The 14,765-nt window shown below is 30.7% G+C and overlaps 2 protein-coding genes across 2 annotated transcripts; both read right to left on the bottom strand.

Moving 5' to 3' along the window:
* Positions 1–433: 433 nt before the first annotated feature.
* On the bottom strand, positions 434–6,513 carry LOC119685319 (peptidyl-prolyl cis-trans isomerase G). The gene is made up of 8 exons (XM_038099566.1): positions 6,053–6,513; positions 5,233–5,320; positions 4,657–4,686; positions 4,444–4,583; positions 2,506–2,635; positions 2,341–2,446; positions 2,108–2,281; positions 434–2,049 (listed from the first exon to the last, which is right to left on the bottom strand). Exons 1-8 carry the CDS (start codon positions 6,342–6,344, stop codon positions 541–543), a joined length of 2,469 nt encoding a protein of 822 aa, XP_037955494.1. The 5' UTR covers positions 6,345–6,513; the 3' UTR covers positions 434–540.
* A 2,971-nt stretch (positions 6,514–9,484) lies between these two features.
* On the bottom strand, positions 9,485–12,080 carry LOC119685318 (glutamine--fructose-6-phosphate aminotransferase [isomerizing] 2-like). The gene is made up of 2 exons (XM_038099565.1): positions 11,712–12,080; positions 9,485–11,653 (listed from the first exon to the last, which is right to left on the bottom strand). The coding sequence occupies exons 1-2, from the start codon at positions 11,914–11,916 to the stop codon at positions 9,819–9,821; spliced, it is 2,040 nt and encodes a 679-aa protein (XP_037955493.1). The 5' UTR covers positions 11,917–12,080; the 3' UTR covers positions 9,485–9,818.
* Between the last annotated feature and the right edge of the window lie 2,685 nt (positions 12,081–14,765).

The raw sequence follows: 14,765 nt of genomic DNA, 5'->3' as shown, positions 1-14,765 counted from the left end.
GCAATTCACTGAATTATTTATTAAAGTTCGATGATTATGTCAAACGGATTATATACTGGGAAGTATTTTGTATTTCAGTTTCTTCTTTGTGTAAACTAAAGTAATCATGAACAAATTTAATAACAGTTTAATTTATTTACACAACTTGTAAGTAAATAAATATATATATTCTTTAATGCTAACTCTTCTTCAGTATTTCTAAAATGTTAAATCAAACGGTCTAGTTAATATTAGTAATAAAATTTAAAAACAAAAATATATAAGAATTGTATAGTTGTTATTATCTGTAGATTTATATTGTCAAGGACGGTGAATCTATCTCTTATTGTCCAACCTGAATACGATACTATACTGTTACATGTAATGTAGTTAAGATCGATTTAACTTTCTCCAATTAATTTTTATTTTCAATAATATTTTTACAAGCAATACATTAAAATTGAATTCCAACAAATATTTAATAATTTACTTCAAAATTATTTTTCGAAATTAATGACTACATAGACAAGTACTGATGACTTTCAAAATAATTATTTAATTCTATTCAGTGTCAGAGCCGGAGTGTTCATTATGTTTAGATCTCTTATGTTTCTTCTTCATGTCATTTTGATTATCTGTATTGCTTTTCGTATCTGATTTATTTGATTTTTCATGTTCTTCAAGCTTGAGCAGTGTTTCCTTCTTTAGACGCTCCAATTCTTCAAGTTCGCGTGCAGTTTTCTCTTTCTCCATGTCATCTTGTCTTTGCTTTTCGGCTCGTTTTTCTTCCTCTCTTGCAATTTCTTTACGCATGTGATCTTTAAACATCTGTAAGGCTTCAGCACGTTTTTGCATTTTTTCTTTTGCGTTCTTATCCTTATCTTCCACATTTGAAGACGTTGATGGTGGTATACTATTTTTCTTTGGCGATGACTTATCAGTTGATTTACGATTTCTATCATCAGACACGGTACGCCGTGGTGATCGAGAGTTTGAACGACCTCTTTTTTGGCGACTAGATCTCGGAGCGCTACCACGTTCCCTACTTCGTTCCTTGCTACGACGACTTGTTTGATCAAACCTCGAACGACCAGAATCGCGACGAGGAGAACGAGTGCGTGATCTCGATTTTGATAATGAAGCTGATCTTTTGCGATTGCGATCACGGGATCGCCTTCTATCCACAGAAGAACGTCTACGAATTGGTGAAAGAGGATAACGGTTTCTATATCTGTCAGCTGAACGAGACCTCATACGTCGATCCATAAATGGGTTACCGCCACGCCTGCCACGAAAATTACGTCGTGGAGGTGATCTGAAACTTTGATTTCTCATTGGATAGCGATCACGTCTATCACGTATGGGTGAGCGTCGTCGATATGAGCGAGATCGCGAACGCGAGCGTGAACGAGAGCGTGTACGTGAACGTGAACGTGTACGAGAACGAGAACGTGAATGAGTCTTAGATCGACCACGATTTCGCGAACGTTCCTCACTTTTTTGTAACTTTTCGTGTTCAGCAATTTTTTCAGTTACTTTTTTAATTTCTTTGTCTAAAGCTTTTTCCATTTCGCGTTGCGATAATTTCTCTTTTTCTTTCACATTTTTATCAGCTACTAATAACGACTGTTGAGTATCATTTTCACTCTCTGACTGTTGCTCATAATCGAGTGCGTTCATATCCACGGACTTTCTGCGTTTTGATGAAACGTTTTGATCAGTATTATCTTCTTTACGCCGTTTCTCTGATGTTGTCTTATAACTACGTTGTTTCTCTTCTACATGCCTGTCGCTGGTTTTCTTAGATTTCTCCACCCTTTCTGGTGAACCAACTGTTCCACCATATGTACTTGCATGCGATAATTCGAAAAATGATTTCTTTGGATCTTTAGACATTTCTTCATGACGTTTTTTACGTTCAATTTCACGACGTTTGATTTCCTCTTCGCGAAGTTTCTTCTCTTCTTCCAACCTCTCAAGATCAGAAAGTTTTATGGTACGATTTTGGGCACGCTTCCAATGTGGCGGCGTAATACTGCGGGACCGACTTCGTGAAGGTGTACGAAAACGCTAATAAGAAAATTTAATTTATTTTATATATTTTATTTTGGGTTTGTTATATTCTTACAAATACTCCACGGCCTTTGATAATACGTCCACTACGTGACTTTGGCACACGACTCTTTGACCAACCAAACGCATTTCTGTTATCTCTACCCTTGCTTTCATAGTTATCCTGTCTTATTTCTCTTTCTCGTGAACGGTCGCTTTTTTCTTTACGCAATAGAAATTTATTAGAAACCTAGAAATACATAAAAACATATACCCAATTGAATACAATATGTATTTTAAAAAGTGTACTTCAGGTATTTCGTCAGGATCAATTTTAGTTACAGTAACTAAAGGATGTATTTCACCTTCATCGACTCCCTCTGAACTAGTCGGAACTACATTTTTATTTTCAGAACTAAATTATAAAATAAAATATACTAATTAGAGACCAAAAATATTTTGTTTAAGTATTACCCTGCTCTTTCTTTTGAGCGTTTACGATCTTTCTTTTTCTTCTTTTCCTTTCGTTTGTCACGCTTTTCCACCTCCGATTCAGATTCATTATCAGAAGAGGCTCTTTTCTTTTTCTTCTTTTCCTTTTTCACTGAAAATAAAATATAATAACAAATTAGCAAAGAAAACCTTAAAAATTTAATTTTTACAAATATTTTTTAATACATCATTTATTTAATTAATGAATTCATAAATTAAAAATATTCCACTACAAATAAATCGAATTAAATTTTCATTAGCTTAAATATCAAAGTAGTTGCTAAAAAAACAGGCAGAAGTGCCAGCTAATAGTATCAAAAATGGGTCGAAGGGGTAAAATGGGTAAAGCGAAAACATAAAAATACACCGTTAGACTTGAAAATTTTTAAATAAAATCTCTGTATACATATTATCAATGTTAGAAAAAAAATTAAGTGCGTCCCAGTAATTACAATTTAAAGACTCATCAAAAGAAGATTCCTAGAAATTGGAAAGCAGATAATATTATCTACACAACAATGAAGGATATAGAAATGTGTTAAAAATGCAAATGTTATATAAAACGTAATGTTAAATGTTATAAATAAATAATCGAGAATGTTGTTTTAGCCTTCGGGGATCTGTAGACATTGCATTATTTTTAAGTAATCTCTTGCCGTTTATAAACAATAGCTTGATTCCGCTATCCGTTAACTTTACAACTTCGATAGATTTATAAACAGTTAAGAAGTGGAATGAAGAACATTTTTTTTTTCAAATCGGAGTAATAACGATATTTATTGAATATTCCAATATGGTTCAAGGTACAGGTAGGTGTTGCACCTGATTGACTTAGTGGCAGAATAGAAAGAAAAGCCGTCCAAGATACAGGCTTTTCTCCTAAAGCAGATAACATGAAGGTAATTACGAGGAATACTTGGATTAAGATGTGTATAGGTAATGGTTGTGTGAGAGGAGTGACGATTATTAGCGTGTGGGTGTGGATTGGAGATGGGAGATTTAAATTGAAGCAAACAAGAATTAAGACAGAAAAACCTAGCCACTTTTATGGAGCGTGTCCAAAGTTCGATTGAACTAAGATTATGTATGTGCTGCGACAGGCAAACAGTTCTGCGACATCATGTAGAGTAGGGGTGCAATTTAGGTACACATTTCGAATGGAATTGACTCGGAGAAACTCGCCGAGCGCCATTCAACACTCTTAAAACGGACTACTCTGAGAAGTTCGTGTTTGTTTTGATATTTGTGCCTATCGATGATCTATATTAGTGTTTCCGTTACCTGTTTCAAAAGATAACCTTCAAAGATAGTCAAAATATTGAATTTATTAATAACTTAAAAAAAATTAAGTGTAAAAATAATTATTTACAAATAATTGCATATACAAAATAGTTCCAAGGCCACTGATGATAGGTATTGGGTAGTTCTTGAAACAGCTGTATGTTCAGCTCAAAAGTCAATTAATTAAAATAATATACATAAAAAGAATTTTGAACGTAGTTCACTATTTTTCGAAACCTCTGTATAATTAAATTGAACCAAAATGTTTTGTTTTAAATACAAATCATTTTAATCCAACAGCCTAAAAAAATATTAAAATTAAAAGAAAAATATTTAGTGTGTTTTACAAGGATCGGTACGACTATCGTTTAAGACGAAAATACAATATTTTACGGGCCAGTGGTGCTAAGAACATAGATCGGTGGATGTGATCTACACGACAGTCAACTTTTAATGATAATTTTGCTATTTTTGACCATTTTGTTATATTGTTTAGTATTATTAGTTTAAGCTACTGTGGGTCTTTTTATTTGAATTCCCAAGAAATAAACCAGAGTAGCCTAAATTAATATTGTTTTAAAATTTTTTCTTAACAAATAAATAAAAATTAGTACATAGTAATTACAAATTAAAGCTTACCTTTAACTTGTTTAACCAATTCCCCACATTTAACAATGACTACATCTTGCAGCGGACGCGAATTTCTGTCCACAGGCAACTCTTCTAATTGACGTACAATATCTTGTCCATTAATAACATGTCCAAAAACAACGTGAATGCTAAAATGAAAAATAAAAGATAAAACAAATTAATCATAAATATTCTGGAAGCTTAAGAGCTAAGTTTACTTACTTGTCCAAGTGTGGAGCTGGCTGTGTAGTACTATAATAAAAAACATAAGAGAAAAATATTCTTTACACATTGAATACATCTTGTTGAGGAACTGATTTTTTTTTTAATTTTTGTGCAACAAAGTAAAAATTTCTATTTGGTACTAAATGGCTATCAGCTTCAATCCAACATTGGCCAATGAAGAAATTGTGTTGGAGTAGCTGATATACAAACACACTAACTGGTTGAATATATCGGCGGCAGCATTATCAAACAATATTGTGAATTAATTCCACAGCAAAACAAATTATCAAATTGTTAAATAGCGTTTTTTGCACTCCAAATGCAAACAGATGCCGCACCAAATCTTTAATCTCAGGATTAACTTTTCATTTGGGTTGTTTAAGCTATATGATAACAAATTAATGACAATAATAAAATATATAATATACAAACATTCATTATTCAATTAAATATTAACAAATTATAAAAGCTGCAAGCAAAGAATTATGTTTATGTTTTCATTTTTATTATTAGATTTTTTTTCTTTTTGTTAATTTTATTACCATACGGCATCCAAGCATTTTCCATACTTACATAAAAAACTGCGATCCATTTGAGTTTTTACCACGATTGGCCATGGAAAGCAGAAACGGTTTGTCATGCTTCAAATCAAAAGTTTCATCTGAAAATGCAAAGATTGATTAAAAATATTTTAAGATTTTACAATATGTATTATATCAATAAATATTTATAAAATATAAGTAGAAAGTAATTATATCCAACATAAGTAGGGTTTATGCTTGGTTCCAAGAACGGCTGGATCTACGTCCAGTAACCACAGAGTTGAACTGACTAGTCTAGTTCGACGACTAAGTGCCGAGTGGAACACTCCCAAAGATCTACACAAGCAGATCTCTGCAGGTTACAACAACAAGGCTTACGTGTCAGTCACTCATATTGTCTTATCACTTTATGTGGGCGGATACCAGAAATACTTTTTTTTCGCTCTCAATTGTTGAAGTTGTATTAAATTCTTATAAAACATGATATAATATCATATAATAATAAATAATATTATATTATGATCATATAATAATAAATATTAATAATGTAATATAAATATTATTAAATTAATATCATATAATAATTAATATTATACTAATACCATATAATAAAAAATAATATATTATTATCATAAAATAATAAATAATATTATATCACTGAACGGAGGAAATTATTTCAAAAAACAATGTCCTTCAGCAGCGGACTAAGCGGAAACTAAATGCCGCAAACAACTTCCGTTAGGCGATCTAACGTTTTCATAAATAGTAAAAACTTCATGGGTTACTTTAGCATATATAGGCCATATGTATCTACTAAGTTAATTTATTTTATATAAATTTATTAATTTTACCTTCAAAAGTTCCACCGTAAATTGACTCTCCACCAGTACCATTACCCGCGGAAAAATCTCCCGCCTGTATCATGAAGTCCTTTACCACACGATGAAATATAACATTTTTATAATTAAGTTCTTTTCCTGTTGTAAGGCCAAAGCCCTTTTCACCGGTACAAAGTGCTCGAAAGTTCTCAGTGGTCTTCGGAGCCACATCATTAAATAACTCGAACACAATTCTGCCTATGTTTAGTCCACCTAGTGAAATATCGAAAAAACAACGTGGCCGCGTTACATTGCCCACCGTCATTGTGTTAACTTATTTTATAAATTATGACTTTCCAATTTTTCTCCGTTTACTTTGCGCACAACTAAAACAGTGTTTTTGATTAATAATAAAATCTGCACTTAGGAACTAATTTTTCATTCCAAATAGTCTTCCATATTGAATGCTACTTCAGACAGTGCTGCCACTAAGAAGGAAAATCTTAAAAAAATTAGATAACCATAAAAAACAAAAAGAGAGCGAGTAACCAGCAAACGACGTGTGCGAGTTAGGTTAAGTTGATGCTAAACTAAATAGGAGATTTTTTGGGATTTTTTGCACTGCACACATTTAGTCATTTATCAACACGTATCGACACATCACTACATTATCGGCATAACTTAGAATTTCCCTTATTTAGAACGCAACGTAGCCTATCTCGCACACGTCCCAAATAACGTTTTAAGGTCGTGTGCGAGTTAGGCTAAGTTGCGTTCTAAATAAGGGAAATTCTAAGTTGTGCCGATAATATAGTGATATGTCGATACGTGTTGATAAATGGCTAAATGTGTGCAGTGCAAAAAATCCCAAGAAAACTCCCATTTGGTTTAGCATCCACTTAGCCTAACTCGCACACATCCTAAAAATATTTATTCTTTAATTAAAAAAAAATATATATATATATCAAATCAATATTATATCTGCTCTAGAATTTAATAGCTTTTAGTTAAAGAATAAATCTTTTTCAAATGCTATTTAAATTAATATTATATATATATATTTTTTTTTTATAGATACATAAAATATATACAATACTTATAATATGCATTCATTTTCCTGGTAGGAACCTTACTAATCATTCTCGTTGCTCTTAAATGCTGTTCACACTGACAAAACATGATTATTGATTTTAACATAAATGAAAATCATATTTTCATATTTCTTCCGTTTATTTTATATTTAATTAATAAAATTGGTTTGTATATAAAATACTGCAATACAAAAATCAAAGCAATAGTGTAAAATTTACTTAAATAATATGTCAAAAAAGTTTATACTATGACTATCAGTTGAAAACTCAAAATTTCAAATGCAACCTTGTGTTTGTAGTTAGATTCATTAATAATGATAATCGATCACTATATTTGTTACTGATTTTAATGATTTTAATTTATAAACTTACTTGAAAGCAACAACAAATGTAGTCATATTATTGTGTATATAAAATGGCACTAATGCCATATGCACATTACCAACTTTAGCTGTAAAAAATTACTAAAATTAGAACCTATTATATTATTTCGACTTATCATTTTCACAGTTGTTGCTTCTGTTATTTTTTTTATTTACATTTTAAGTTTGTTTATATATTTTTGTTAACACCTTTGATATATTGGGTTACTTTATATACAGATTCTCGACGAAATTGAAAACGGTATGCCTTTTTAAGATTTTTATATCAAAAATTTATTAATAATATGATATTTTTAAAGTTATATTCCAGAAAAGGTATTTAATGAAGGTAACTTTCAATGAACGCCGAACTGTTCAACTATTGACTCTTTTTCAAAGAGAAATTATTTATTTATTTATTATTTATTTAACTAACTAATTTGGGAACTAATTTCGTGTTCGAACTCACCAATTTTAGTGGTTGACCTGCAGCATCAAAGTTCATAATATAAAAATGATATGACGGAACATTTTTTATTGAACAACAAATTTAATTAAACTTCTACAGAATTTTATTTCGTTAAGACGCAAAAAATGTGTTTCTTCGGCGTGGCAACTCTTAAGTGGTGAATAAAACGAGAGTTGGAAAACAAATTAATCGCGGTAGTATATAAGGTGTGTTTCCGTATTATTCATGTTTAAATGTAGTAACGTTAAAATTAAAAATATAATATTTTTCCCTGAAAACAAGTAGTTTGTGCACAAGTACGGAAACCTTTTCAAGAAAAAAACTATTCTTTTAGTTTTTATTCCAATAGACCATTCATTTATATAATGAAAAAATATAATTTTTATATTTATTTATTAATAAGATAAAAAATAAAAAAATTAAAATAAATATTTTTTCATATTATGTAAATTTAGTTTATTTATTTAATTTTGATCTTAATAAACATGCAATGTTTTATCTACATCATGAGTATAATCGCTCTAGTATGTTTGAAGAGGATTTTAAATTATTAGGAGTTTTTCAATTTTTTTAAATGAACAAATTTAATAAATGCCAAATCTCTTCCGTAAATTATATTTACTAATTATTAATTATATCTATTACTAATTATACCATTCATTTATATAATGAAAAAATATAATTTTTATATTTATTTATTAATAAGATAAAAAATAAAAAAATTAAAATAAATATTTTTTTATATTATCTAAATTTAGTTTTTTTTTATTTAATTTTGATCTTAATAAACATGCAATGTTTTATCTACATCATGAGTATAATCGCTCTAGTGTGTTTGAAGAGGATTATAAATTATTACGAGTTTTTCAATTTTTTTAAATGAAAAAATTTAATAAATGTCAAATCTCTTCTCTTATATTTACTAATTATTTTTTAGGTATGAAAACACAATTATCTTTTTTAAAAAACAATTTTACTACTAATAAGTATGTGGACAAACCTATTTAAGATTCTTAAGGGCTAATATGATTTATTATTTAAGGAGAATAAGTTTTACTCTAACAGTACTTGACCATTAAAACCTTATTCACACTGCACAAGTTATTTGTATAATTTATATGAACACATAAAATAGCAGATTATTTATTAAATTTTAATCAGCTATTAAAATTAATTTGCTGCTAAATCCTCATAAACAAATTCTGATAGACCTTCTTCATAATAGCGCTATTAGACATGCGATTAAGTTAAATATGCAATTGCACAATGTGATGATTACTTGGTTTTAAGTGGAAAGTCGTAGTGTAACACTTAAACCCACTAAACACAACTCTTGGAAAAGTAAAATACCATTTTCATAAACTGTGGTTAAAATACTTAATACTGTGTTTAGACTTACAATGACTGAACTTTATTAACATAGCACAATTTTGTATGAAAGATTCGATTTAAATGCGATAGTGTAAACATCCAGTAAATACGATATTTTTCCACAATCCTTTTTTTGTTTTTAAACAATTTATTTTTTCTTTGGTATATTGGTTTTATACAAATAATTGTAAAATATATATTTTATACAATAATTGCACAGGAATAAACTTAAACATAAAACTTTGATTATAATGGCAAAAGTATTTTGTGTGATAAATTGTGTACTTAATAGCGTATAAGAATGGTTAATATAAGATAATATATTGAATAGTTTTAAGAGTCCGCAGTTGTCCTTTATCTTCACCCAGATCATGAAATGTGGTAAAAATGTGTAGAAGCACAAAATAACAATAACTCCAGCCCTCCTACGCTCATTTGAGAGAACAAATAATACTTATTTTGCTGGAATATCGCGTATGGAATAAAATTCAAATGCTTATGTCCACTTACTCCACTGTGACTGATTTAGCCAGGTTACGCGGACAATCGACGTCACAACCACGCAGTACTGCAATATGGTAGGATAGCAATTGCATGGGTATTACAGTTAGAATGCCCTGAAGACAATCGACGGTGCCAGGTATTTCCAAACTGCGAGAGGAGAAGCTTTTTGTTTCATCATCCCCTTCTTGGCATATAATAATCGGTCTGCCTTTACGCGAAGTGACCTGTTGTAGGGCATTCATGCATTTGGTATAGACAGGATCTCGTAGTACTATCATAAGCACTGGCATTTCTCGATCGACCAAAGCAAGTGGTCCATGCTTTAGTTCACCAGCAAGTATACCTTCGCTGTGCATGTACGTCAATTCCTTAACTTTGAGTGCACCTTCAAGACAAGTAGCAAAATTATAACCACGACCCATAATCAGTAGCGATTTGTGTTGGTAGAGGTCCTTCGCCAACTCCTGAACTTTGGTGTCAAGTTGTAGAACTTTGCGTATTTGATCTGGTAAATTGAAAAGACCATTGATAATTTCCAAGCGCCGCTGTTGCAGAGAGAGTCTGTCTTCAGACATAACAAGACCAAACATGACCAAAGAAATGAATTGTGAGGTGTATGCTTTGGTTGAAGCCACGCCAATCTCGGGTCCAGCATTTATGTGTACGCCACAGTGAGACTCACGACAAATGCTGCTACCGACGGTGTTGGTTATGCCAACAATCAGCGCGCCACGTTGTTTACAGTAACGCAAAGCCATCAATGTATCTGCAGTTTCACCTGATTGCGATATAAAGAAACAAACATCATCCCGAAAAATGGGCGTATTACGATCCAGAAAATCAGAGGCCAGCTCCACAACTACTGGCAATTCTGTAAGCTCCTCTAGCAGCTGACGTGTTGCTATGGCACTGTGATATGAGGTGCCACAGCCAATAAGCATTAGTCGACGGCAACGCCTTATTTCTGGTATATACTCCTTTATGCCACCCAAAACAATATTCTTCGTTTCGAAAAATACGCGTCCACGCATTGTGTTTACAACCGACTCCGGTTGCTCGAAAATTTCCTTTTGCATGAAGTAATCGTAGTTACCCTTCATGATTTGTTGAATTTCCACCTTCAATGTAGTTATTTCTCTAGCGTGTGGTTCATCCAACACCTTATTCAAACGGTGAATACTTAATGCACCATCTTTCACAGCAGCCACATCATCATCTTCCAAATAAATTACCCGATTTGTGTGCTCGATTATGGCCGACGCATCCGAAGCAAAGAAGTACTCCACTTCCTTGTTTTCCAATGGCTGAAACTCGGACGTGCTGTCTGAACGTGAAACTAAAGGCAACGGTTGCAAGGAAGGTCCATGTGGGCGATGTTCTTTAGCGTATAGTATGGGTATGTGATCGGTAGCCAATCTTGTTTTGGTGCGTATACCAACGAGCAGTGGTGAACCTCTTCTTGAAGCCACACACTCGCCAGGAAATATATTTGATTTAAATGCAATTGCAAAAGCGCCTTCCAACTGCTGTATGGCTTGCTCCACCAACTCGCGAAATGAATAATTTGGATGTTGCAACCATAAATGATGTACCAGTTTGGCAATTACTTCAGTATCAGTTTCAGATTCAAAAACGTAGCCACGTTTCTCAAGCAATGTTTTCACGTCTTTGTAGTTGGTGATGATGCCATTGTGCACAACCACAAAACTATTGTTTACATCGGAGCGCTGTGGATGAGAGTTCAATTCGCAGGGTACACCATGCGTAGCCCAACGGGTGTGTGCAATACCGACATGTGTTAGTACAGGTTCTTCACTGTAACGTGCGTCTTCAAAATCTGTTAAATAAAAACTTTTACTTAATACACAAAAATGGGTGAAATAGTGGAAACTTACTGCTGCCTATTGCATCTTCAAGAACTTTTACTTTTCCACAACGTTTTACCATTATAATATCATTACTGTCGACGGCATCAATAGCAACGCCAGTGGAATCATATCCACGGTATTCCAAACGCTTTAGACCATTCACCAGCAAATCCAACACTTCCTGCCGTGTTTTTGGCGTTAGGTAATTTAAGTAAGCAAATATTCCACACATTTAGTTATATTAATTTTAATATCTTTTAAGAATTTAATGATTTGGCACCAACTCTATGTATAATATATATAATCGAGCTATTATTTATCGCCAATAATGCCACGTCTGTTCCGTTTTTAAGTCTGAGTAATTGTGTCTGAAGAATTTTATCTACCCCACTAGTCACCTCAGCTGATCATTCAATTAAATGTAAACAAATGCATTGACGATCCACAACGTATAACAGTTGAAATGTATGATAAAACAAAATATTCACAATAGAATTTGAATAGAATCCACAAATACTTAATTATATGACGTGTCGCATTTAGATTGAATATGAAAAGCATACACGACATCCCTAAATTCAAATATAAGTATATTAACCTTTATAGATTCATTTTTAATTTATATTAATTGCACTAAACAAATTAGTTTATCTTAATATTTTTTTTAATTTTTATATATGACTATCGTACTAGTGCCTTATTTAGGCACATTTAACAAAACAAATTTAGGATTTTTGCTTATAGAAAAATATTAAGACAATTTTTTTTTATTTATATGCTTTATTGTTGATTTAGTTTTTATATATAAATAAATAAATGTAAGTTTTGTGTTTATTGTATTATCGAATTCAGTAGATGTAGTGCTTTTAGATATAACTATTTTCACCAATTAATGCCAGTAACCTATTCACCACTTTCTTAGGAGCATGATATGGTTGTAGTCACATTACGGCCATTGTTGTTGCTTTCAATGCAAAATGAAAATTTGACACTAGCAGCTCATTCATTTTGTATTGAAACCACCAACAATTGTCGTGACGTCACTGAAATTATAGCATGTCCCTTAATAATGTCCCGCAATAATGGATTTTATCAAATCGGTTATATTGAGCTCCTTTTTGCACTATGTTTTATGCAGATATAACTTAGTTCTCAAGATAATGTATTTTAAAATGGTGAAGTAATTATGTCAAAACTCTTTTACTGTTCACATGACTAATAAAAACTAAACACGAATTTTTTTTTATTTTTTATTTGACTGTTGTCACATGGTAGAAGTGCAGAGAACTATCAAACAGTTTTGTGATATTTTACATTATGTTTTATAATTATTAATTTGTCAAAGATTTAGTGCTAATGTGGTAGTAATTTAAATTATTATTAAATTACTAATTCGGGAGTAGATCTGAAGGCTTAATTCTATTAAGTCTCCTCAACAGGCCAGATCTATTAGACAGATACCTGTCTCGTTTGAGGGCATGATATATGACATATAGTAAATAAAATCGATGATAAACACACAAATAACACTAACAACTTAATCCAGATCAAAAGTTAGATCAAATTAGGTTATAACGGGGATTAGTTGAATCCACTTAGAGGTTAAAAACCTTTCAGATCAGCAATTCATGACAGCTGACTCCTCCCAAGTGAATGGATTATAAAGAAATTAACTAATCAGAAAACAGGTGTTAGTGCGAAAGAAATGGTCTCAATAAAGGTGATCATATAATATCAGATCGGCAATTAACGACAATTTACTCTTCCCTAGATATTAGTCATGGTCTATTAGATATAATAGACCATTTATTAGAAATAAACTAATCAGTCATGGTCCCAATAAAGGTGACCTTGTATATATGTTAAAATTCTTATTATTGTACTCAAAATTTGTGTGTATAAATATTATATTAATATTTTTATTAATACATATTATATTATTATGTATAAATATTTTCATTACATATATAGAGTTTAAATATTTTAAACTAAACTTTTTTAAAAAATCGTGTTAATGCATTTAAGAACATATAAATAAAATATAGCTATAAAACAATAAATTAAAATATATATAAAACAATATAATAAAACAAATATGTGCTATCTAATTGTCATATTTTTGTATTATTTTATATATAATATATATTACTTTTATTTTTTTCATATGTGTATTTTATAACACTTTAATATTATTTAACTCATTTTTCTATAATTATATATTATTAAGTTAACTTAAAATAAATTCCAATTCAAATTAAAAATATTTAAAATGCTTTTAATAGTTTTTTTACACAATTCGTTTATTTAAATTTTTACATCATAATATATTTTTCATAACTTTTGGAATATTGTTTTTATTATTCTTTTTATGATCCACAAAATTCACAATAACGAAAAGAAAATAAATAAGTTGAGAACTGTCATCTTTCTTTTCGAAGGAGTTCGAACGGTGTGGAAACCACATGTTTTGAGTTTGTGATAAATTTCTAGTAAATTATGGTGAAAAGTGTAGCAAATAAATGAAATTTGTGTGATTAAAAAATTGGTTTATATCCATTTATTGAAATAAATACAAATTTTCTGCGTTAATTGCTAAAAATAACGAAAAATCGCATTGATAAAAAACTCCGTTGTCTTCAAACGACATTCGCATTGTCAAAGTAACAAATTTTATTCTAAACGTCTTTCCTTTCTAACACAGTGACATTTGTGTATTTGTGTGTAAAAACAGAAAATACGGCGAAATACGCGATAAAATAAACCGCAATAAGGAAAAGCGACTCGTAAAAGAAATTTGAAATTTATTTTAATTTTAACTGGTGTGTATTACAAAATAAATATAATTAAATTGTTTTTTTTTTTTTTATTTTTTGCTTCTATATTATTTGTACAATATAACCTTTTGCTGTTGCCAGCTGATGAAGGTGCTAGAATCGTGTATTACTACCAGTGTTGCATAACAAAACCCTATATTCGAAATTGTTTTTAACAAACAAAATAAATGTATTAAATTAAATATATATTTATGTTTAAAAGTTTTAATAAATTTTGCAAATTTAGTTTGGCATGTTCTTGGATTTT

The sequence above is a fragment of the Teleopsis dalmanni genome, chromosome 2, assembly GCF_002237135.1.
Source record: "Teleopsis dalmanni isolate 2A chromosome 2, ASM223713v2, whole genome shotgun sequence".
Lineage (NCBI taxonomy): Eukaryota > Metazoa > Arthropoda > Insecta > Diptera > Diopsidae > Teleopsis > Teleopsis dalmanni.
The sequence above is the reverse complement of the archived record's forward strand: the minus strand, read 5'-3'. Positions and strand labels throughout refer to the sequence as shown.

What these genes read in the sequence shown, in the direction of transcription:
- LOC119685318 (XM_038099565.1), bottom strand. Translation starts at nt 11,916, where the DNA reads ATGTGTGGAATATTTGCTTACTTAAATTACCTAACGCCAAAAACACGG. An exon ending in TGAAGATGCAATAGGCAGCA is followed by an intron (nt 11,654 to 11,711) that starts GTAAGTTTCCAC and finishes TTTATTTAACAG; the next exon opens with ATTTTGAAGACGCACGTTAC.
- LOC119685319 (XM_038099566.1), bottom strand. Translation starts at nt 6,344, where the DNA reads ATGACGGTGGGCAATGTAACGCGGCCACGTTGTTTTTTCGATATTTCA. An exon ending in ATCCTGACGAAATACCTGAA is followed by an intron (nt 2,282 to 2,340) that starts GTACACTTTTTA and finishes ATGTATTTCTAG; the next exon opens with GTTTCTAATAAATTTCTATT. An exon ending in TCAAAGGCCGTGGAGTATTT is followed by an intron (nt 2,050 to 2,107) that starts GTAAGAATATAA and finishes TTTTCTTATTAG; the next exon opens with CGTTTTCGTACACCTTCACG.